Genomic DNA, 25,059 nt, shown 5'->3' with positions numbered 1-25,059 from the left:
GAGGGTCAGAGAGAGAGGGAGTCACAGACTGAAACAGGCTCCAGGCTCTGAGCTGGCAGTCAGCACAGAGCCCGACGCGGGGCTCGAACCCACGAACCGCGAGATCATGACCTAAGCGAAAGTCGGACGCTTAACCGACTAAGCCACCCAGGCGCCCCAGATTCATCTTTAACCAGTTATTGTTAAAGTTCTGTGGGAGCCAAAATATGGTATCACAATAAAGGCTGTGTGTGCCACGTGTATAGTATGTATATATATATTGGTATGGTGCTTTACCATTTGCTCTTTTAAAATGTTTATTAAGAGAGATAAAGAGCATGCAGGCAGGGGAGGGGCAGAGAGAAGGAGAGAGAGAATCCCAAGCAGGCTCTGTGCTGTCAGCATGAAGTCCCATGTGGGGCTCGATCCCAGGAACCATGAGATCATGACCTGAGCCAGAATCAAGAGTTGGGTGCTTAACTGACTGAGCCACCCAGGCACCCCAGTGCTTTCCCATTTGTAAAGAACTTTCAAGTGACCTACTTTAGATCCCCAAATCATCCTAGTATAGTAGGGGGGTAAGGCATTATCATTTCCACGCTGGTGCTCAGAAACTTGTTCCTTCTGTCCCTGGATGGCTCAGTCAGTTATGCATCTGACTCTTGATTTCAGCTCCGGTCATGATCTCAGTTTATGGGATCAAGCCCTGTGTTGGGGCTAGCCAACTGCACAGAGCACGCTTGGGATTCTGTCTCCCTCCCTCTCTCTCTGCTCTTCCCCTGCTCTCATGTGAGCATCCTCTCTCTCAGAGTAAATAAATAAACATAAAAAAAAAATAAAAGAAACGCTTTCCTTTATTTGCTGACGTGTTGCTTCTCTATTCTCTCTCCTCTGTGTCTGATATTTAAAATAGTCCTTATGTGTAGAAAAAGCAATGGTGTCAGGCTGGCAGACATTGTAGTAATGTCTTGATTAATGGACTCTTGAGGAACAAAGCTCCATGGATGAGGTTAGCCCACGTGTATACTAGTTGTGAGAGGAAGCCCAGCCTCAATGCAAACCTATGGGCCTCTCCCCCTTGAGGCCCTGCACATGTCAAGCCTCCTGTTGCAGAAGGGATATCTGGTGGAGGATGGAGCTATACATCCTGGAATGCATCCTTATACTTATTATAAGGTTTCCATATTTGTTACATAAACTATGTCCCCCTTCCCCCATTCTGTGTTCCACCTCATTAATAACAGTTTTGCTGTTTTGTGTTCATTTCTACCCATCATTAGGTTACAAGTTTGTTGAGGATATAAACTATGTATGATCCCTTATCCATAAATGAACTGTATTGTAAAACACCCTTTGGATAGCTATCAGTAATATCACTTAGCTTTCTCAAGCACCATAATTATATTTGTTGTTGACATTTGTTAATGTTGATACATAGTTTCTGACCAGAAGAATATGAATGGAAGTGCTTAATAATTATTGTCCGTCTAGTTTTTTGTTTGTTTGTTTGTTTGTTTACCATGTGTTCTTACTCCTATAAACAGAGCTCCTTCTGAACTTGTTTTCCTCTTGTACTCAGTCTCCACTCATGCATCTTCCTTCATGTTTTACATTCAGTCCTTTTCTCTTGAACCCTCCACCTCTCTTGTTCATTAGAGGCTCTCTCCTTTTCCTGATACCAGCAGAAATGTGTGATAAGTAGAGAAAGGACTGAAATCTCTCTAGGCTGGAGCACTGCTTGCACAGAGCCACTGCTAAGCATAGCCGTGTTTCTAGTTGGTTACTATAGAGACAATCAGCATTAGGTGGAGACTTACTTGATGGAAGCTAGGCAAGGATGCTTCATGAGATTGGAGGCCTTAATATGCAGGATCATGTGGAAAAGGCCGAAAACCAGAAAGGGTAGGAAGGGGAAAGGTTTCACAAATGAGCTACTAGGTAATTAATTGGTAGATTTTAGGTTGCTGGAATATGTGCCTGCCAAAGCCGTGAATCCAGCGTACAAAGAACCCACTTCTAAGAGCCTCAATATTATCACACAGTGATTTTTTTTTTTAAATAACAGCTATGCTGCTATGAACATTTTTCACAAATTTTTGTGCAAGACCTATGTTTCCATTTCTCTGGTTATACGCTTAATTAAAAGTGGAATTGCTGGGTCATATAGTAACTCCTCTTGAGGAACTACCAGACTGTTTTCCAAACTGCCTGCATCCTTTTACATCTCCACCGGCAATGTGTAAGCCTTCCAATTTCTCCATACTCTCGCCAACCCACTTGTTATTATGCCTTTTTGATTATAGCCATGAGTGATGCATGAAGTGGTATCTGTCTCATTGTGGTTTTGACTTATATTTCCCTGATGGCTAAAGACGTTGAGCATCTTTATTTTCTTATTGGTCATTAGTATACCTTCTGTGGAGAAATGTCTGTTCAGATCCTTTGGTCATTAAAAAAACTGAGTTGTTTTTCTTATTGAGTTGTCAGAGTTCTTTATATATTCTAAACACAAGTCACTTTCAAAGTCATGTATGTATCAGGTTTGGAAATTTTTTCTCCCACTCTATGAGTTGGGTTTTTTGTTTTGTTTTGTTTTTTGTTTTCTGGTGATGGCCTTTGTTGCCCCTAAGCTTTTAATTTTAATGAAGTCTAATATATTTGTCTTGTCATTTTTGCTTGTTCTTCTGATGTCAGCTCTCAAAAACACTGCCTAATTTAGGGGTCATGAAGATTTACACCTGCATTTTCTTTTCAGAGTTTTATGTGTTTCTTTTATTTTTGTTTTCTTCCAGGATTTTAATAGTTTCATTTTTAAAAGGTTTTTATTATAAATTATGCAATTTATTTGAACTCCAAAAACACAACCAGTTTTCTCATTTCTCCCTGCCACCAACAGATTGGCAACCACCAAACTATTCTCTGTATCTGTGATCTTGGTTCTCTGTATCTATAGCTTTTTTAGATTCCACTTATAAGAGAGATCATGTAATATTTCTCTGTCTGACTTATTTCACTTAACATAATGCCCTCGAATTTATTCACGTTGTTGCAAATGGCAAGATTTCATTCTTTTTTATGGCCTAATAATACTCCATTGTGTATATGTACTACAATTTCTTTATTTATCTATCAGTGGACACTTAGGCTGTTTCCATGTCTTGTCTATTGTAAATAATGCTGTGGTGAACATGGGAGTATATGTATATTTTCTAGTTAATGTTTTTGTTTTCCTCAGATAAATACCCAGAGTAGAATTGCTGGATGGTTTTCCTCTAAAAGTTTTATACTTCAGCACCTTATATTTAAGTCTTTGACCCAATTTGCATTATTTTTTGTATACGAAATGAAGTACAGGTCCAAATTTCCGGTTTTGCCTATGGATGTCCAATTTCCCAGCAGTTTCATCTGGAAAGACTATTCTTTCCCCAGTAAATTGTCTTCAAACCCTTATCAAGAATGAATTGACCATAGGGGCACCTAGGTGGCTCAGTCAGTTGAGCATCCAACTTGGCTCAGGTTATGATCTTATGGTTCATGGGTTTGAGCCCCTCATTGGGCTTTGTGTTGACAGCTTGGAGCCTAGAGCCTGCTTCAGATTCTGTGTGTGTGTCTCTCTCTCTGCCCCACTCCAACTTATGTGTGTGAGTGCACACATGTGCTCTCTCTTTCAAAGATAAATAAAAACATTTAAAGAAATGAATTGATCATAAATCTGTGGATTTATTTCTGAACAATCAGTTTTGTTCTGTTGGTCTGTATCTTTATGCCATTACCATATTGAATTGATTTTTTAAAATGTTTTTTAGGGTTTATTTATTTTTCAGAGACAGAGAGAGAGAGAGAGAGAGACAGAGTACAAGTGAGGGAGGGAGGGGTAGAGAGAGACGGAGACATAGAATCCGAAGCAGGCTGCAGGCTCTGAGATGTCAGCACAGAGCCTGATGTGAAGCTCAAACCCACAGACCATAAGATCATGACCTGAGCCGAAGTCAGACACTCAACCAACTGAGCCACCCAGGCGCCCCCCGCCCCCCATCTGCCATATTGTCTTGATTACTGTAGCTTTCTAGTAAGTTTTGAAATCATGAAGTGTGAGTCTTTCTTATTCTTTTTTAAAGGTTATGTTTGCTATTTGACATTCATTGAATTTCCATGTGAATTTTAGGATCATCTTGTCAATTTCTGAAAAGAAGACAGTAGAGATAGGGATTGCATTGAATCTGTAGATCCCATTGGGGAATATTGCTATCTTGATAGTAGTAAGTCTTCCTGTCAGTGAATATGGGAATTTTTTTATTTGTTAAAGTCATCTTTAATTTCTTTCAACAATGTCTTGTAGTTTTCAGAGTATAAGTTTTATACTACTTTTATTAAGTTTATTCCTAAGTATTTTATTCTTTTTTTTTTTTTAATGTTTACTTATTTTTGAGAGAGAGGCAGAGCATGAGCAGGGGAGGGGCAGAAGGAGAGGCAGGCACAGAACTCAAAAGGGGGCTCCAGGCTCCACACTGTCAGCATAGAGCCCAACCCGGGGCTCAAACTCACGAACTGTGAGATCATGACCTGAGCTCAAGTCAGACACTTAACCATTTGAGCCACCCAAGCGCCCCTAAATATTTTATTCCTTTTGATATTATTGTAAATGGAATTATTTTCTTAATTACATTTTTATATTATTTAATGCAAGTGTATAGGCATACATTTGATTTTTTTTTAATCTTTTAAAAAAAAATTTTTTTTAATTCATTTCTGAGAGAGACAGACAGTGTGAGCAGGGGAGGGACAGAGAGAGAGGGAGACAGAATCTGAAACAGGCTCCAGGCTCTGAGCTAGCTGTCAGCACAGAGCCCGACGTGGGGCTTGAACGCACAAACTGTGAGATCATGACCTGAGCCGAAGTCGGATGCTTAACCGACTGAGCCACCCAGGCACCCCGAAACACATTTGATTTTTAAAAATTGATTTTGTGTCCTTCAGCTTTACTAAACTCATTTTATTAGTTATAATAAACTTTTAGTGGATTCCTTAGAATCTTCTGTATGCAAGATTATATTATCTGCAAATAGAGATAGTTAACTTGTTTCCCCTCTAGATGCCTGTTGTATCATTTTTGGCCTAATTGCTCTTTCTAGAAGCTCCAGGACAGTGTTCTTAGTGAGAGTGAACATCCCTATCTTGTTTCTGATCTTAGCAGGAAAACATTCAGTCGTATACCATTAAGAATGATATTTAGCTGTAGGTTTTTTGTAGATCCTTTTTATCAGGTTGATAAAGTCCTTTTCTGTTCCTAGCTTGTTGAGTGTTTTTTCATTAAGGAGTATTGAATTGTTTCAAATGCTTTTCCTGCCTATATTGAGATGATCATGTGCCTTTTGTCCTTTCTTCTGTTAATATGGGACTATTACATTAATTGGTTTCCAGGTGTTATACCAATCTTATATTTCTGAGATAAATCCCACTTAGTCGTGGTGTAGAATTCTTTTCATATATTGCTGGATTTGGTTTGCTAATATTTTGTTGAGGATTTTTGTATCTGTAGTCATAAGAGATGCTGGTGTTTAGTGTTCTTGTGATGTCTTTGCTTTTTGGTATGTGAGTAATAGTGGTCTCATGGAGTGAGTTAAGAAGCATTCTTTCCGGGGCGCCTTGGTGGTTTAGTCGGTTAAGTGTCTGACCTTCGCTTAGGTCATGATCTCGCGGTTCGTGGGTTCGAGCCCCGTGTCGGGCTCTGTGCTGACTGCCGGCTCAGAGCCTGGAGCCTGTTTCAGTCTGTGACTCCCTCTCTCTCTTACCCTCCCCTGCTCACGCTGTCTCTCTCTCTCTCCTAGAAATAAATAAAACATTAAAAAAAAAAAAAAGAAGAAGAAGAAGCATTCTTTCCTCTTCTACTTTTAAAGAAGAGTTGTGAAGAATTGGTATTTGATTCTTTAGATGTTTGGTAGAATTCATCAGTGAAGTTAACTGTGTGTATCTGTGTGGGGGGGTTAGTGAGTAGTTTGTTATTATTACTAATTCAAACTCTTCACTAATTATAGGTCTACAAAGATTTTCTTTTTTTCCTGAGTCAGTGTTGGTAGTTAGTATCTTCCTAGGAATCCATCAGGTTCATCTAGGTTATCTAAGTAGTTAACGCACAGTTGTTCATTGTATTCCCTTATTATCTTTCTATTTCTCTAAAGTTGCCAATAATGTCCTATCTTGGATTCCTAATTTTAGTAATTTGATTCTTCTCTCTTACTGGATTAGTCAGTTGCCAAAAAGGCTTGTAAACTTTTGGTTTTATTTTCTCTATTGTTTCTCTGTTGTCTTTTTCAGTTTTATGCTCTAATATTTATTATTTCCTTCTTTCTCCTTGGCTCTGGGTTTAGTTTGCTTTTCTTTTTTCTTTCCCCTCAACCCCTGAGTGTCTTAAGTGGAAGCATAGACTATTGGTTTGAGATTTTTCTTCGTTTTAAATGTATGCATCTATAGCTATAAATTACTCTCTAATAACTGCTTTAGTTGCTACCCATAAGTTATAGTAAGTTGTTTTTAATTTTCTTTCAAAGAATTTTCTAATTCCTTTATTTATTTATTTATTTATTTATTTATTTATAATTTTTTAAGTAATCTCTATACCCAATGTGGGATCTAATTCCTTTTTTATACAGCCACCTATTCATTGCATTTATGCGTTTCTAAATTGTCTCTGACAAGTAAACATTCCATCTTTGCTTATATAGCTACTTTGATGAAAAGTTGCTACTTTGTAAAGTTGTCAATTCCATTTTATTTATTTTATTTTTTTAACGTCTGTTTATTTTGAGAGAGAGACAGAGCACAAGTGGAGGAGGGACAGAGAGAGAGGGAGACACAGAATGTGAAGCAAGCTCTAGGCTCTGAGCTTTTAGAACAGAGCCTGATGCCAGGCTCGAACTCGGGAACCTGTAAGATCATGACCTGAGGCAAAGTCGGATGCTTAACTGACTGAGCTATCCAGGTGCCTCAGCCAGTTCTATTTTAAACACCTCAGGTTTTCCACTATAAAACTCTGCATGCTGGTCTCTGTTATTTCTTTTGAAGCTGCCCCCAATTCCTCTCCCATAGGATAGTTCTCTAAATATATAAAAATTATTTTCTCTTCTCCAAATCTTTCAGGATAATCATACTCTATGCCATAAACTATTCTTTAAATTGCATTATTTCCTTATTGTTTATTATATTTTTGCCCTTCTCTTCTTATTACTGTATCTTTTAAAATGTGTTGTCTCAAAGTAAACATTAATACTCTAGATCAAGAGTTAATAACCTTTTTTCTGTAGAAGGCCACATATAAGTATTTTAGATTTTGAAGGCCACTGTGTTTGTCAAGCTACCTACCTCTGCTGTTGTGGTGTGAAAGCAGCCATCGACAATAAGTAAATGATGGGCATGACTGTGTTCCAAAGAGTATTTTTACAGAAAGAAGTGGTTGGGCCAGATTTTGCCCACAGATCATAGTCTACTGATTCCTGCTCTAGATGTTATCTAACTAGTGCAGAAACCAGTGTGATTATATCTTCACTTGTGAATGCTATTCTCACATTAACATATTTTTTAAATTGTATTAAAATATTGGTCTGATATTAGCATAGTCACTGCAGCACTCTTTTGGTTTTTTGTCTCTTATAGACAACACATATATAAATCATGTTTTTGTATTCATTCTACAAACAGCTTTTTATTAAAGTGTTTCTTCTATTTACATTTAATGTAATTAGTGATGGGGGTAGGTGGTATGAATGCTATTTTCCACTCTGTTTTCTACATGACTTGTCTTCTTTGTTGCGATATTCTTCCATTACTGCCTTCCTTTGTGTTTAATGTAATTTCTTGTGTAATATTTTAATATCCATAGTGTTTCTTTTACTATGTTTTTTAGATATTTTCTTAGTAATTGTCTTGGGGGTTATTATAATATCTTAATGTAAAATCAATCTAGTTCAGATTAATAGTAATTTAATAGTATATAAAAAATTTTATTCCAATATAATTCTTTTTCCTCTATCTTTTTTTTTTTAATTTTTAAAATGTTTATTTATTTTAGAGAAAGAGAGACAGAGTATGAGTAGGGGAGGGGCAGAGAGAGAAGGAGACACAGAATCCAAAGCAGGCTCCAGGCTCTGAGCTGTCAGTTAGCACAGAGCCCAATATAGGGCTCAGACTCACAAACTGCAAGATCATGACCTGAACTGAAGTCGGATGCTTAACCAACTGAGCCACCCAGGCGCCCCAAATGTTTACTTATTTTTGAGAGAGTAGGGGCAGAGAGAGAGCCCAGTGTGGGGCTCAATCTCACAAAATGTGAACTCATCAAGGTAATGCTATGTTATAGAATAAGTTAGGAAATATTCCCCCTACTTCTCTCTTCTGCAAGAGACTATAGCGAATGGGTATACTTCCTTAGATCTTTAAGAATTCACCAGTGAAGCCATCTGGGCCTGGTACTTTCTATTTTAGAAGGTTATTATTGACTCAATTTCTTTAATAGAATGGGCCTATTCAGATTGTTTGTTTCTTCTTTTGTGAGTTGGCAGATTGTGCCTGTCAAGGAGTTGGTCCATTTCCCATCTAGGTTATCAAATTTGTGGGCATAAACTTGTTCATAATAATCTTCATTATCTGTTTAGTTTCCATAGGATCAGTAGTGATGTTCCCTCTTTCATTTCTGATATTAGTAATCTGTGTCTTTTCTCTTTTCTTCTTAGTTTATCAATACTATTGATGTTGTCACAGAAAACAGCTTTTGGTTTCAGTTGATATTCTCTATTGATTTCCTGTTTTCAATTTCAGTGATTTCTGCTGTAATTTTTATTTCATTTCTTCTGCTTGCTTTGAATTTAATTTGGTCTTCTTTCCCTCGTTTCCTAAGGTGGGAGCTTAGATTATTGGTTTTAGATCTTCTCTTCTAATATATGCACTTAGATTACTCTTCTCATCTAAGCATTGCTTTCACTGCATCCCACATATTTTGATAAATTGTATTTTCATTTTGATTTAGTTCAAAACATTTTAAGATTTCTCTTAAGATTTCTTCTTTGACCCATGTGTTATTTAGAAGTGTGTTGTTTAATATTCCCATAATTTGGAATTTTCTAGTTCTCTGTTATTGCTTTCTAGTTTAATTTCATTATAGCCTGAGGAAAGATTTATGATTTCTCTAATAAATGTGTTAAAGTTTGTCTTATCATCCAGCGTGTGGTCTATCTTGGTGAGTATTCCATGGGATCTGGAGGAAAAAATTACATTTTGCTGTTGTTGGATGAAGTTGTCTATAGATGTCTGTTATATTTAGTTGATTGATGGTACTATTGAGTTCAGTTATGGCCTACTGATTTTCTGCCTGCTGGATATGTCCGTTTCTGATAGAGGGGTGGTAAAGTGTCCAACTGTAATACAAATTCATCTGTTTTCCTTTGAATTCCACTGGTTGTTGCCTCACTTATTCTGAAGCCCATAATCATTAAGGACTGTTATGTCATCTTGGAGTATTGGCCTCATTTTATCATTATGTAATGCTCCTCTTTCTCCCTGATAATTTTTCTTGTCCTGAAGTCTGCTCTGTCTGAAATTAATATAGCTACTCCCATTTTGGGGGGATTAGTGTGAGCATGGTGTATCTTTCTCTTTTTTAAAAATTTATATATTTATATTTAAAGTGGGTTTTTTATACATAATATATAGTTGGGTTTTTGTGTGTGTGTGTGTGTGTGTGTGTGTGTGTGTGTGTGTGTGTGTGTTAATAAACTCTGGTAATCTCTGTCTTTTACTTGGTGAATTTAGACCATGGATGTTCAAAGTGATTATTTTTTTTTAATATTTTTTATTTATTTCTAGGAGAGAGAGAGAGAGACAGCTTGAGCTGGGGAGGGTCAGAGAGAGAGGGAGTCACAGACTGAAACAGGCTCCAGGCTCTGAGCTTGCAGTCAGCACAGAGCCCGACGCGGGGCTCGAACCCACAAACCGTGAGATCATGACCTAAGCAAAAGTCGGACGCTTAACCGACTAAGCCACCCAGGCGCCCCAAAGTGATTATTAGTATAGCTGGATTAATACCTGCCATATTTGTTAGTATTTTCTATTTGTTGCCCTTAGTCTTTGGTCCTGTTTTTATCTTCCTCTCCTTATTTGCCTTTTATGTTTTTTTTAATTTTTTTTTTAAATAGTGTTTGGTCCTGTTTTTATCTTCCTCTCCTTACTTGCCTTTTATGTTTTTTTTAATTTTTTTTTTTAAATAGTCTTTGGTCCTGTTTTTATCTTCCTCTACTTATTTGCCTTTTATGTTTTTCTTAATTTTTTTTTTAAATTTTATATTTTTGAGAGACAGAGAGAGACAGAGCACAAGCAGGGGAGGGGCAGAGAGAGAGGGAGATAGAGAATATGAATCAGGCTCCAGGCTTTGAGCTGTCAGCACAGAGCCCAATGTGGGGCTTGAACTCACAAACTGTGAGAGCATGACCTGAGCCGAAGTCAGATGCTTAACTGACTGAGCCACCCAGGTGCCCTGCCTTTTACGGTTTTAATTGAGCATTTTGTATGATTCCATTTTTTACCTTTGTTAGTATATCAACTATGCTTCTTTTTAACTTGTAATTGGTTGCTCCAGAGTTTGTAATATACATTTACAATTAATCCAAGTCCACTTTCAAATAACACTGTACAGTGCAAGTACCTCATAAGTTGCAAAATATTTCTAATTTCTCCCTCTCATCCCTTTTATTATTGATCTCATTCATTTCACTTGCACATAGACACATATGAACATACATATTTGAATATATTATTGCTATTATTTTTAACAAACTACTATTGGTTAGATAACTAAGAATAAGAAAAAAAGAAGTTTTGGGGCGCCTGGGTGGCTTAGTCGGTTGGGCGTCCGACTTTCGCTTAGGTCATGATCTCGCGGTTCGTGGGTTCGAGCCCCGCGTCGGGCTCTGTGCTGACTGCCAGCTCAGAGCCTGGAGCCTGTTTCAGTCTGTGACTCCCTCTCTCTCTGATCCTCCCCTGCTCACGCTGTCTCTCTCTCTCTCTCTCCTAGAAATAAATAAAAAAATATTTAAAAAAAAAAAAAGAAAAAAAGAAGTTTTTATATAAGCTAGTCCTTGTTTGTTCTTCTTTATGTAGATCTGAGGGGTTTTTTTTAAGTTTATTTATTTAATTAATCTCTACACCCAATTTGGGGAATGAACTTACAACCCCAAGACCAAGAGCTGCACACTCTTCCAACTGAACCAGTCAGGTCCCTTTATATAGCTCTGAGTTTCTGACCTATATCATTTCTTTCTCTCTAAAGAACTTCCTTTAAAAGATCTGCTGGCAGCAAATTACCTCAAAATTTTTGTTTCTGAAGAAAGTTTGTTTTCTCACTTTTGAAGATAATTTCACAGGGGACAGAATTCTAGTCTGGTGGGTTTTGTTCTCTCAATATTTTGAATATTTCATTCTACTCTTCTTATTTGCATGATTTCTGAGGAGAAGTTGTATATAATTCTCATCTTTGTTCCTCTACAGGTAAGTTATATTTTTCCTCTGGTTTCTTTCAAGTTATTTTCTTTATGTCTAATTTTCTGAAGTTTAAATATGACATGCCTACATGTAAGTTTTTTGGAGGGTTTTGTTTTGTTTTGTTTTCTTTGGTTTTTTAGCATTTTTCCTGCTCAGTGTTATCTTGGGTTTTCTGGATCTCTGGTGAGGTCTGACATTAATTTATCACTTAATGACTAATTCTTAGTCACTAATTCTTCAAATGTTGTTTCTGTTCCTTTCTGTCTTCTCATTCTGGATGCCCATTACATGTATGTTACGCCTTTTGTAGTTGTCAGGCAGTTCTTGGATATTCTGCTCTGTTATTTTCCACTTTTCTCCTGTTTGCTTTTCAGCTTTGGAAGTTTCCACTGAAACTTACACTATCTTTACACTCAGAGATTCTTTATTCAGCTCTGTCCAGTCTGCTAATGAGACCATCAAAGGAATTCTTCGTTTCATTTTCAGTGCTTTGGATCTCTAAAATTTTTTTTAAGACTTTTCATCTTATTGCTTACAGTTTCAGAGAAAAATTGCTGATATTTAATGGAAGAACCTGGGAGAGCTCTTGGAGGTTAAAAATCACAAAAGTGTGAGGCCCCCCCTATGAATGGAAATTTTAGTTATTAGAGTCATCCACAGTGAGCTTCCAGCAATTCATCAATTACAGTTCAAGTTTTCTTTAACCATTACTTATTCCCATGGAGGTATCTGCTCTGCTAAGTTGTGATTCTCTGTCCTTCTCTCTTTCTAATTTTGGGGCATTGGTTTGCCCTGTGATCTCACTTCTCTAATACATCTTAGAAGAATTACTGATTTTTCAGTTTGCTCAACTTTTTACTTATTATTAAAGATGGGGAAACTTGTGCCAACTTCTGAGCTCCTGAAGTGCTGGACTGGAAAACAGAAGAACTTACATAGGTTTTCTCCTACATCTTCTGCTATGAGTTTTCATCTATAAATTTTACATTTTTCATCTAGATCCTTAGTTGATTCTTGTATGAGATTTGAAGTATGGACAAAGATTGATTTTTTTTTCTTTTTGCATAATGCTATTCAATTATTCCAGCACCATTTGTGGAACAGATGATCTTTTCTTCATTGAACTCCTTTTGCATTTTTGTCAAAACTCACTTGACCAGATATATTTGGGCCCCTTTTTGGACTCTGTTCCATTGTTCTTGCTGTCTATCCTTTTTCTAGTACCACTGAATTGATTACTATAGCTTTGTAGTAAATCTGGAAATTGGATCATATGAGACCACCTACTTTGTTTTTTGGTTTGTTCTTGTGTTTCCTTTGGTTCTCCATATACATTTTCGAATCACCCTGTCAATTTCTATTTTTAAAAAAAGTCCTATTAGAATTTTGTTTGGAATTGCATTGAATCTATAGACCAGTTTAGGGAGAATTACAGAGAATTTGGGGAAGCATCTTTAAAATACTGAGTTTTGAACAATAGAACTCCCCTGTGACCCAGCAATAGCACTGCTAGGAATTTACCCAAGGGATACAGAAATGCTGAGGCATGGGAGCACATGTACCCCAATGTTCATAGCAGCACTCTCCACAATAGCTAAAACATGGAAAGAGCCTAAGAGTCCATCAACAGATGAATGGATCAAGAAGATGTGGTTTATCTATACCATGGAATACTACATGGCAATGAGAAACAATGAAATCTGGCCATGTGTAGCAACATGGATGGACCTTGAGGGTGTTATGCTGAGCGAAATAAGTCAGGCAGAGAAGGACAAATATCATATGTTTGCACGTATAGGAGGATTAGGAGGAACTTGACGGAGGAACAAGGGGGAGAAGAAGGGCGGAAATGGTGGGGGAAAGGGAGAGAGGCAAACCATGAGAGACTCTTGAATGCTGACAAAAACTGAGGACTGATGGATGTGGGGGGGAGGGGCGATGGGCATGGAGGAGGACACTTGTGGGGATGAGCACTGAGTGTTATGTGGAAACTAATTTGACAATAAACTATTTGTAAAAAATAAAAAAATAAATAAATAAATAAAAATAAAATACTGAGTTTTGGTCTCTTTTCCCTGAAATACAGCTGGATCAATACCAAACTATCTTGCACACCTAGAAATTATTGTGATTTGAGGATTAACACAGCAATCTGCACAACTTGAACCACAGAACTCAGCAAGTATATGGTGCAGAGAGGTGAACTGGGAGAGAGAGAAACCGTGGAGGGTAGGGAGCTGCTTTTGCTTGTGGAGGAGAGGACAGAGATGGGAGAGAGTACAAGAAAAGCATTCCCCCCCGAGACCAGCTGGAAAGAAAGAGAAAGAGTGGACTGAACAAGAAGAGAGAAAGGAGAAAGGGACTGCAAGGGACTGAACAAAAAACAGGAGTAAAGGAGAAAGGAGGAGGCTTAAATTCCATTAAGACTCTACAAACGAGGAGCACTGGGCCTGAAACTTTGCAGCTCGATACCTGGTGGTGCTCTAATGGGAAGGGCAAATCCCCAAGAGCAGACAGTGAGGTCCAAGAGGTCCTCAGGCCACATGAGGAGAAGCTGTTTCCCTGCTGGGAGGACATTTGGTAGGAGCTGTGCAGCCTCTGTACAAGCAAAGGCCCCAGCGGATACCAGAGAACAGCCACATTTGCTGGTGTTGGAACAAGGATGTTAAGAGTTCACTGAAGTCTGGCGCTAGATGGGTGTTGTGATTTGTCATAATCCCTGAAACACTGCCACTACATGATCGTGCAAACTTTTTCTGGGGTGGACTGGCACCCAGCCACATTCTCTGGGCATCTGCAGTAGCATGGTCCTGCAAATGTTCCAGGGGGTGGGCCGGCACCCAGCCATTGCTCAGTGAGGCCCTCCCCCAAAGGGTCTGAGCTGGTCAAAGCTGCAGGGCCCTCAGAAGTGAGGGGTTTGGAAAGACGGCCCTATCTGGGATAAAACTCGAGAGGGAGATGCTGCCTGACAGGCTGATGGCTTGGTCACAGACGGTGTAGAAGTGGGGAGTGGATGGAAGCTGGAGACAAAAGGAGGGGTGTTTGATTGCCAGTCAGAGCACAGAGTTCTGATACTAGAAACAGGATAGCTGGGTGATGCCATTTTCACCCTCCCAGGCATGCGCATACACACCTACATGCGCCACAACAATCCACCACCAATGAACTAAGCGCCATCTCATGGAGAATGGAGCTGCTACACCAAGCCCTGCCCACTGGGCCACCATGCTCTAGTGGAGCGCCATAAATCTCTCATCCTACTTGGTTTACAGACTATAAAGTGCTTCATGTTTGAATTCTAAGGGAAACTGGATGTCATTTCAGTCATATTTCATACTGTTTGCTGGTCTGTCTATTCAGTTCTTTTTCTTTTTCTTTTCTTATTGAATACAGAAAGAGAAAAAACTTATTTTTATTTTCTGTTTTTATAAAAAAGATTTTTCTTTATTTTTTCTACTATATTTTTTACTTTCTTACAAATTTTTTAAATTCTATTTTACATTCATCATTCCATTTTATTCTATCTTATTGTGTTCATTTTTTAAAATTTTCAAATGTTTTCCTTTTTCCCTTTTTTGCTTTTTGTTTCTTTTCCTTTTTTCTCTTTTTCTATCAAGCTTCTTTCAACAACCAGACCAAAACACACCTAGGAGCTAGTAGCATCTTTTATTTTATTTTTTTGTGTTGTTTTTAAGTTTAATATTTTATTTTATTAACTCTTTTTCTTCCTTCAAAATGACAACGCAAAGGAATTCACCCCAAAAGAAGAAACAGGAAGAAATGACAGCCAGGGACTTACTCAACACAGATACAAACAAGATGCCTGAACCAGTATTTAGGGTCAGGATAAAAAGAATATTAGCTGGGGTTGAAAAAAAAAGCATAGAATCCCTTTCTACAGAGACAAAAGAAGTAAAATCTAGTCAGGACAAAATAAAAAATGCTATACCTGAGCTGTAATCTCGAATGAATGCCATGGCAGCAAGGATGGATGAAGCAGAGCAGAGAATCAGTAATATAGAGGACAAACTTATGAAGAATAATGAACCAGGAAAAAAGAGGGAAGTTAAGAAAAAAGAACATGATCTAAGAATTACAGATCTCAATGACTCATTAAAAAAGAATAATACCTGATCATAGGGGTCCCCGAAGATGGATAGAGAGAAAAGGCGGCAGAAGGTCTACATGAGCAAATTATTGTAGAAAACTTTCCTAACCTGGGGAAAGACACAGACATCAAAATCTAGAAAGCACAAAGAACTCCCATTAGATTCAACAAAAACTGACCATCAACAAGGCATATCATAGTCAAATTCACAAAACACTCAGGCAAGGAAAGAATCATGAAAGCATCAAGGAAAAAAAAGTACTTAACCTACAAGGGAACACAGATTAAGTTCACAGCAGACCTATCCACAGAAACTTGGTAGGCCAGACAGGAGTGGCAGGATATATTCAATGTGCTGAATTGGAAAAATATGCAGCCAAGAATTCTTTATCCAGCAAGGCTGTCATTCAAAATAGAAGGAGAGATAAAAATTTTCCAAGACAAACAAAAACTAAAGGAGTTCGTGACCACTAAACCAGCCCTGCAAGAAATTTTAAGGGGGGCTCTCTGATGGGAGAAAATATGAAAAAAAACCGAAAAGATCAAAAGTAACAAAGACTAGAAAAGGCCAGAGAACACCACCAGAAACTCCAACTCTACAGGGAACATAATGACAATATATTCATATCTTTTCAGTAGAAAAAGCCAGAGTAGCCTTTCATCAGACAATCTAGATTTTAAAATACTGTAACAAGAGATGAAAAAGGGCATTATATCATAATTAAAGGGTCTATCCACCAAGAAGATCTAACAATTGGAAATATTTATGTTCCAAATGTGAAAGCACCCAAGTATACAAATCAATTAATCACAAACATAAAGAAACTCATTGATATACCATAATAGTAGAGGACTTCAACATCCCACTTACAGCAATGGACAGATCATCTAAACAGAAAATCAACAAGGAAACAATAGCTTTGAATGACACACTGAACCAGATGGACAGATGGACTTAACAGATATATTCAGAACATTTAATCCTGAAGCAGCAGAATACACATTCTTGAGTGCACATGGAACATTCTCCAGAATAGATCACATACTGGGACACATATCAGCCCTCAATAAGTACAAAAAGATTGAGGTCATACCGTGCATGTTTTCAGACACAATGCTATGAAACTTGAAATCAACCACGAGAAAAAAATTGGAAAAATAACAAACACTTGGAGACTAAAGAATATCCTACTAAAGAATTAATGGGCTAACCAAGAAGTTAAAGAAAAAATTAAAAAGTACATGGAAGCCAATGAAAATGATAACACCAAAGCAATCTACATTTTCAATGCAATCCCTATCAAAATAATACCAACATACTTCATAGAGCTAGAACAAACAATCCTAAAAGTCGTATGAAACCAGAAAAGACCCCAAATAGCCAAAGTAATGTTGAAAAAGAAAACCAAAGCTCGAGGCATCACAATCCCGGATTTCAAGATGTATTACAAAGCTCTAATCATAAAGACAGCATGATACTGGCACAAAAACAGACATTCAGAGCAATGGAACAGTAGAGAACCCAGAAATGGACCCACAAACATATGGCCAACTAATCTTTGACAAACCAGGAAAGAATATCCAATGGAATAAAGACAGTCTCTTCAGCAAATGGTGCTTGGAAAACTGGACAGCGAACATGCAGAAAAATGAACCTGGACCACTTTCTTACACCATACACAAAAATAAACTCAAACTGAATGGAAGATCTAAATATAAGACAGGAAGCCATCAAAATCCTAGAGGAAAGAGCAGACAGTAACCTCTTTGACCTTGGCTACAGCAGCTTCTTACTCAACACATCTCTGGAGGCAAGGAAACGAAAGCAAAAATGAACTATTGAGACCTCATCAAGATAAAAAGCTTCTGCACAGTGAAGGAAACAATCAGCAAAACTAAAAGGCAGCCGATGGAATGGCAGAAGGTATTTGTAAATGACATACCAGATAGAGGGTTAGTATCCAAAATCTATAAAGAACTTATCAGACTCAACAGCCAAAAAACAAATAACCAAATGAAGAAATGGACAAAAGACATAAATAGACATTTCCTCAAAGAAATCATCCAGATGGCCAACCAACACATGAAAAAATGCTCAACGTCACTCATCATCAGGGAAATACAAATCAAAACCACAATGAGATACCACCTCACACCTGTCAGACTGGCTAACATTAACCACTCAGGCAACAACAGATGTTGGCAAGGATGTGGAGAAAGAGGATCTCTTTTGCACTGCTGGTGGGAATGCAAACTGGTCCATCCATTCTAGAAAACAGTATAGAGTTTCCTCAAAAAATTAAAAGTAGAATTACCCTACCACCCTGAAGTTGCACTACTAGGTATTTATCAAAGGGATACAAGTGTGCTGTTTTAAAGGGGCACATGCACCCCAATGTTTATAGCAGTGCTATTGGCAATAGCCAAAGTATGGAAAGAGTCCAAATGTCCATTGACAGATGAATGCATAAAGATGATGTAGTATATATACACAATGGAGTGTTACTTGGCAATCAAAAAGAATGAAATCTTGCCATTTACAACTGCATGGATGGAACTAGAGGGTATTATACTAAGTGAAATTGTCTGGTCAAAGAAAGACAAATATCATATGACTTTACTCGTATGTGAAATTTAAGATACAAAACAGATGAACATAAGGGAAGGGAAGCAAAAATAACATAAAAACAGTAAGGGGGACAAAACATAAGAGACTCTTGAATATAGAGAACAAACTGAAGGTTGCTGGAGGGGTTGTGGGGGAAGGGTGAGCTAAATGGATAAGGGGCATTAGGGGAGGACACTTGCTGAGATGAGCACTGGGTGTTATATATACGGGATGAATCACTGGAACCTATTCCTAAAATCATTATAGCACTGTATGCTAACTAACTTGGATATAAATTTAAAAATAAATTAATAAAAAAAGACACAGGCCACTGGAAAAAATAAAATAAAAATACTGAGTTTTTCATTTCATGAACATGGAATATCTCTTGGTTTCATTGGTTATCTTTGATTTCCTTGATCAATGTTTTGTAGTTTCTGCATAGAGATCTCGCACACTTTTAAATATTTATTTATTTTTAGTAATTTCTTACTTATAAGTTTGTGCTTCTTAATTCCCTTCATTTGCTTTGCCCATCCTCCCACCCACCTCCCCTTGGGAACTACCAGTTCTCTGTCTGATGCCATCCATTCTAGACAGAATAGAAGTAAAAGTGTTGACTCTGTGCCCTTCCATTTAAAATGTAGGCACTTTCCCCTCATAGATATAAGTATGCTTTTGAAAATAAAAGCTGACACAGCTTGCTTGTTTCCTTAGGTCTGACGGTAACTGCTGTGAAAGACTCAGGAGAATGGAATTTGGAAGCTGGGGCATTAGTACTTGCAGATGCGGGCCTTTGCTGTATCGATGAGTTTAACAGCCTCAAAGAGCATGATAGAACCAGTATCCATGAGGCAATGGAGCAGCAAACCATAAGTGTTGCTAAGGCTGGGTAAGAGTCTCTTTTCTTTAAATGTATAGGAATAATGAGATTAGTTAATATGTGATTATGGAAAAATATGAATCTTATTGAACTACAAGGTATGTTTGGTCTTATTAGGTATTATCAGCTAACATTCATCAAGACACACATTAGCATCCCCATGGAGGTGTATGAGGAGGTAAAAGTGAGGTGTTGGGACAAAGAAAGGAGAAACTAAAGTATAAGTGTAAATTGACTTATAAAGAGCTCTCCATGCAGAATTCAGCTTATTCTCTCATCCAGTAATGTCTGTCTACTGTGGGCATATTACTATGTTAGGAACTTTAAAAGATTCAAAAAGAAAAATAACATAATTTCTGCTTTCAAGGGCATTCTCTTTATCTATCCTAATAGAAGGTTGATCACAGCGAGTGGAAAACTAAATAATAAAATATATTAACATAAAATGATGTGCCTATTTGTGACTCCAAAAGGTTTAGGAGTTGAGGTATATGAGTCACTGGTGGCCTGTGACCACTGAGGAGGAAAAGTAAGCAGGTTAGATAGAAATCCATTCATTCAGGCCCTGAGGTGGTTATGAGAAATGTCTCTAGCTACCAAGGCTGACCACCAAGTAGGCTGCTGGGTCATCCAAAAAAGGACAGAGCTAGAGCTATCTCAGCTCTAATGCTCCTGTTATAGATGTGATGTCAGCTGATCAGGCAGATAGGACTGCCAGCAAAGTCTTCAAACAGCAGTGGATATAAAGATAGGCGCTGGTGTGTATAGATTCCGTGAGATCTAATTATATATACTTGCAAAAAAAAAAAAAAAGAATGGGGGAAGGTGAGAGGATATAGGCTGTAGGAAAAAGACACAGGAAAAAAAAGCTAGGCAGAAAGATTACCAGATTTATTCATTTTACTGAATGTACATTCACTCAGTATATATTCATTAAGAGCCTACTATATGCCAGGCACTGTGCTAGACGCTGAGAAATACAAAGATGAATACAGCACTATTCTTGAGGTGCTTGCTATTTCGTTGAGGAAGATAAACCAAAGAGCACCAAAGTGATAAGTTCATAATAGAAGTGATATGAGAACATACTTTAAGGTAATTGTTGCTTCTAAACTCTTTATCGGGGAAAATTAAAGGTATAGTTTCCTAAATATCTTCAAGGCTACTTTCTCTTCTCATTATGTCTCCATTTTATTAGCACCTTTGCTGTTTGGTAGAATTTGTGGTTTATTTTGATATACCTTTTCCAGAGAAAATCTGGGACGTTTTGAAGTATTCCTTAAAAATTTACCCTTACAACAGGGAAAATTGGAACAAATGCTTTGAATCTATTTTAGAAAGGGAGAAAATTAGCAGTGCTCTGTGATTGGCTACAGAATAAACTTTTTAAAGTGAAAATATTTGATTAGTCACTCCTATAACCTTACCCTCTGCTAGTTGTGAATTAGTATGAACCTTTTTGCTATCCATAAATGTGTCATAAGTTCCAAAAGAAATGTTCTATACCTAAACAGTTCAGTTATAGCAACCATAGGTTGGACAATCTTGTCATAACTATACTTCATGCACTGAAACTGGGCTTTTCACACTGTGATGAGAGACCAGTTTTGTCTTTTTCAATCCATAACAAAGCAATACTTTTTTAAAGTTTATTGAGAGAGAAAAAGAGAGAGAGAGAGAATCCCAACCAGTCTCTGAGCTGTCAGTGCAGGGCTCGAAGTCATAAACTGAGGGATCATGACCCGAGCTGAAACTGAGAGTCAGACACTTAACTGACTGAGCCACCCAGGTGTCCTACAAAGCAATATTATTATAAAATACAATAAAAATTATTTTAAAAAGTGAAATAAAAAAGCAAAAACATACAAATCATAAGCCTAAGTTGTTCTTCCACTTCCAGTGTGGAAAGCTTGTAAGAGCATGTCACTCCCATCCTAACAAGAAAATCTGCGTAGCCCACAAAAATCATAACTTTCCTTGAATGTATCAGAGAGCTGAGTTTACAAGAAAATCAAGGGAACTTGATTCTAAAGTGTGACAGGCCCATCTGAGGAGAGATAAGGCACATAAACTGTTCATTTTTGACAGAGCATGAGAGGAAGAGGTGGCTGCCATAGAACCAAATAAGAAAAAAATAACTAAAGTTTTTAAAATTCCTTGATCTCCAAGCATGGTATAGATGTCAGTTTAGAATAATTCATATAGAATGATGTTTGGAGCTCCAAACACAAGGGGAGTTCTTGCCTGCAAGCCCTTCTCCACAGGTCTCCAACCAGAGCCTCTTAAGGAGAGGAGACGGGGGAAAAACCCAAAGCAAACAAAAACCTTCTACTTCAAGAAGAAGTAAGAGCATCTTCCTTTCCTCCCACAGGAGCCAAGCAAAAGGGTAGAAGCAAAAGCCTTTCTCTCCTGAGGGAAGGGCAAGAAACACTCATCAGGTCCAGGATCCTGAATTAAGGCAAAGCATCCATTTCCTTGGGAAATGGACAGAACAATTCCTCCTGCCCAAGGACTACCACAGATACATGGCAGGGTTCTTCTGCCACCAGATGGGAGGGACAGAAAGGCTTACAGCTTTCCAGCCCATCCCATCGAAAAGCAGGCTCACAAACCTTGCTTCAGACCAGGAGACCAAGAACCAGTCTGGCCCCCAAATAAGCCTAACACCTCGTAACAAGCAGTCTGCCACTGGGGAAGGTGCCAGAGTATGGAAAGAGACACCCCCTATGGTTCAGGTGTGCAGTGACTGTTGAAAACTGAAGTTAGAGTAGAAACACTGAGAATGATCTTCCAGCATTGTGCTACAACCTCCATCTCGATGCACAAAATAGTGGCAGCACAACAGTAGCAAAATTTTAAATCTCTGGTGCATTGAGGGTAAAGATAACAACAAAGTCAGTACTCAAATCAACTATCATGACCTTACAGACACTGAAGGCCTTTACACTCTACGTGAAATGGCATAATATTATTTGAAGGCAGACTGTAATAAGTTAAAGATGTAAACTCTAGAGCAACCACTAGAAGATAAATGAGTGCATAACTAATAAACCAGGTGTAGAGATAAAATGGAATCATAAAAAATAATACAAAACAAGGCAGGAAGAGAAGAAAAAGGAAACAAAAAAACAGATGAGACAAATAGAATGCAATTAGGTAGATCCAAATTCAACCATATCACTAATTACATTAATAAACATAAACAATTAAAAGGCAGTGATTGTCAGATTTGATAGAAAAGCAGGACTCAACTAAATGCTCTCTTCAAGGAATTGACTTTATTATTTTTATTTATTTATTTGTTTGTTTATATTGTTAAGTTAGCTAACATACAGTATAGTCTTGGTTTCAGGAGTAGATTCATCACTTACATACAACACCTAGTGCTCATTCCAACAAGCACTCTCCTCAATGGCCTTTTCCCCTTCTCCCCCAACCCCATCACCCTCAGTTTGTTCTCTGTATTTAAGAGTCTCTTAGAATTTGCCCCCTTCTCTGTTTTTATCTTATTTTTCCTTCCCCTCCCCTATGGTCTCTGTTAAGTTTCTCAAATTGCACATAGGAGTGAAGTCATATGATACCTGTCTTTCTCTGACTGACTCATTTCACTTAGCATAATACCCTCCATTTCCATCCACATTGTTGCAAATGACAAGATTTTATTTTTTTTCATCACCAAATAGTATTCCATTATCTATTCATCATTCAATGGACATTTGGGCTCTCCATAATTTCGCTACTGTTGATAGTGCTGCTGTAAACATTGGAGTGCATGTACCCCTTTGAATCATCACTCCTATATCCTCTGGATAAATTCCTAGTAGTGCAATTGTTTGGTCATAGGGTAGTTCTATTTTTAATTTTCTGAGGAACCTCATATTATTTTCTAGAGCAGCTGCACCAGTTTGCATTCTCACCAGCAGTGCAAGAGGGTTCCCATTTCTCCACATCCTCAACAGCATCTGTTGTTTCCTAGTTATTAATTTTAGCCATCTGACCATTGTGAGGTGGTATCTCAATGTGGTTTTGATTTGTTATTTCCCTGATGATAGTGATATTGAGCATCTTTTCATATGTCTGTCAGCCATCTGGATATCTTTGTAAAAGTATCTGTTCATGTCTTCTGCCCATTCCTTCACTGGATTATTTGTTTTTCTGATGTTGAGTTTGGTATGTTCTTAATAGATTCTAGATAAATAGTTATCCAATATGTCATTTACAAATATCTTCTCCCATTCCATTGGTTGCCTTTTAGTTTTGTTGATTATTTTCTTTACTGTACAGAAGGTTTTTTATCTTGATGAGGTCCCAGTTGTTCATTTTTGCTTTTATATCCCTTGCCTTCAGAGACATGTCAAGTAAGAAATTGCTATAGCCAAGGTCAAAGAAGTTGTTGCCTATTTGCTCCGATAGGATGTTGATGGTTTCTTGTCTCATATTCAGGTTTTTCATACATTTTGAATTTATTTTTGTGTATGGTGTAAGAAAGTGATACAGTTTCATTCTTCTGCATGTTGCTGTCCAGTTCTCCCAGCTCCATTTGCTAAAGAGACTCTTTTTTTCCCTTGGATATTCTTTCCTGGTTTGTCAAAGATTAGGTGGCCATATATTTGTGAGTCTATTTCTGGGTTCTCTATTCTGTTCCATTGGTCTGTGTGTTTGTTTTTGTGCTAGTACCATATTGTCTTGATGATTACAGCTTTGTAATACAGGCTAAAGTCCGGGGTTGTGATGCCTCCGGCTTTGGTTTTCTTTTTCAATATTACTTTGGCTTTTTGGGACCTTTTGTGTTTCCATTCAAATTTTAGAATTGTTTGTGCTAGCTCTGTGAAGAATGCTGGTGCTGTTTTGATTAGGATTGTATTGAATGCATAGATTGCTTTGGGCAGTACCGGCATTTTAACAGTATTTGTTCTTCCAATCCATGCATGTGGAATGTTTTTCCATTTCTTTGTGTCTTCTTAAATTTCTTTCTATAGTTTTTAGTGTACAGATCTTTTACCTCTTTGGTTAGATTTATTCCTAGGTATTTTATAGTTCTTGGTGCAATTCTAAATGGGATTGATTGTATGATATCTTACTGTTGCTTCATTATTGGTGTATAGAAATGCAGCCAGTTTCTGCACATTGATTTAATATCCTGTGACTTTGCTGGATTCATATAACAGGTCTAGCAGTTTTTTGATGGAGTCTTTCAGGCTTTTCATGTAGAGTATCATGTCATCTGTGAAGAGTGAAAGTTTGACGACTTCTCTGCTAGTGTGAAGTTATCCAATAGTGTATTTTGTTGTTTGATTCCTGAAGCTGGGACTTCCAACACTATGTTAAACAACAGTGGTGAGAGTGGACATCTCTGTCATGTTCCTGATCTCAGGGGGAAAGCTCTCAGTTTTTCCCCGTTGAGGATGATGTTAGCTGAAGGCTTCTCATAGATGGCTTTTATGATGTTTAAGTAGGTTCCTTCTATCCCAACTTTCTCTAGAGTCTTTATTAAGAAGGGATGCTGTATTTTGTCAAATGCTTTTTCTGCATCTATTGACAGGGTCATATGGTTCTTATTCTTTCTTCTACTAATGTGATGTGTCATGTTTATTGATTTGTAAATATTGAACTAGCCCTGCAACCCAAGAATGAATCCCACTTGATGATGGTGAATAATTCTTTTAATATACTGTGGGATTCAATTTGCTAGTATCTTGTTGAGAATTTTTGCATCCATATTCATCAGGGCAGTTGGCCTATAATTCTTCTTTTTAGTGGGGTCTTAAAGGTTTGGGAATCAAGGTAATGCTGGCTTCATAGAATGAGTCTGGAAGCTTTTCTTCCATTTCTATTTTTTGGAAAAGCTTGAGAAGAATAGATATTAACTCTGCTTTAAATGTCTAGTAGAATTCCCCTTGGGAAGCCTTCCAGCCCAGCACTCTTATCTGTTGGCAGATTTTTTTTTTAATTTAA

The 25,059-nt window shown here is 37.7% G+C and overlaps 1 protein-coding gene across 2 annotated transcripts in view; it reads left to right on the top strand.

The window, feature by feature from the left end:
* The window catches only part of MCM9 (minichromosome maintenance 9 homologous recombination repair factor), a 112,263-nt gene that overhangs the window by 44,720 nt on the left and 42,484 nt on the right, over positions 1-25,059 (top strand). For both annotated transcript variants that reach the window (XM_039246022.1, XM_039246023.1), the window contains one exon: positions 18,939-19,113. In XM_039246022.1, coding sequence (XP_039101953.1) covers positions 18,939-19,113 — 175 coding nt within the window. The remainder of the gene's footprint in view (positions 1-18,938; positions 19,114-25,059) is intronic.

Source organism: Hyaena hyaena, unplaced genomic scaffold, assembly GCF_003009895.1.
Source record: "Hyaena hyaena isolate Hyena2069 unplaced genomic scaffold, ASM300989v1 scaffold_279, whole genome shotgun sequence".
NCBI classification, from domain to species: Eukaryota; Metazoa; Chordata; class Mammalia; order Carnivora; family Hyaenidae; genus Hyaena; species Hyaena hyaena.
Note: the sequence above shows the minus strand (reverse complement) of the source record. Positions and strands in the feature narration are given on the sequence as shown.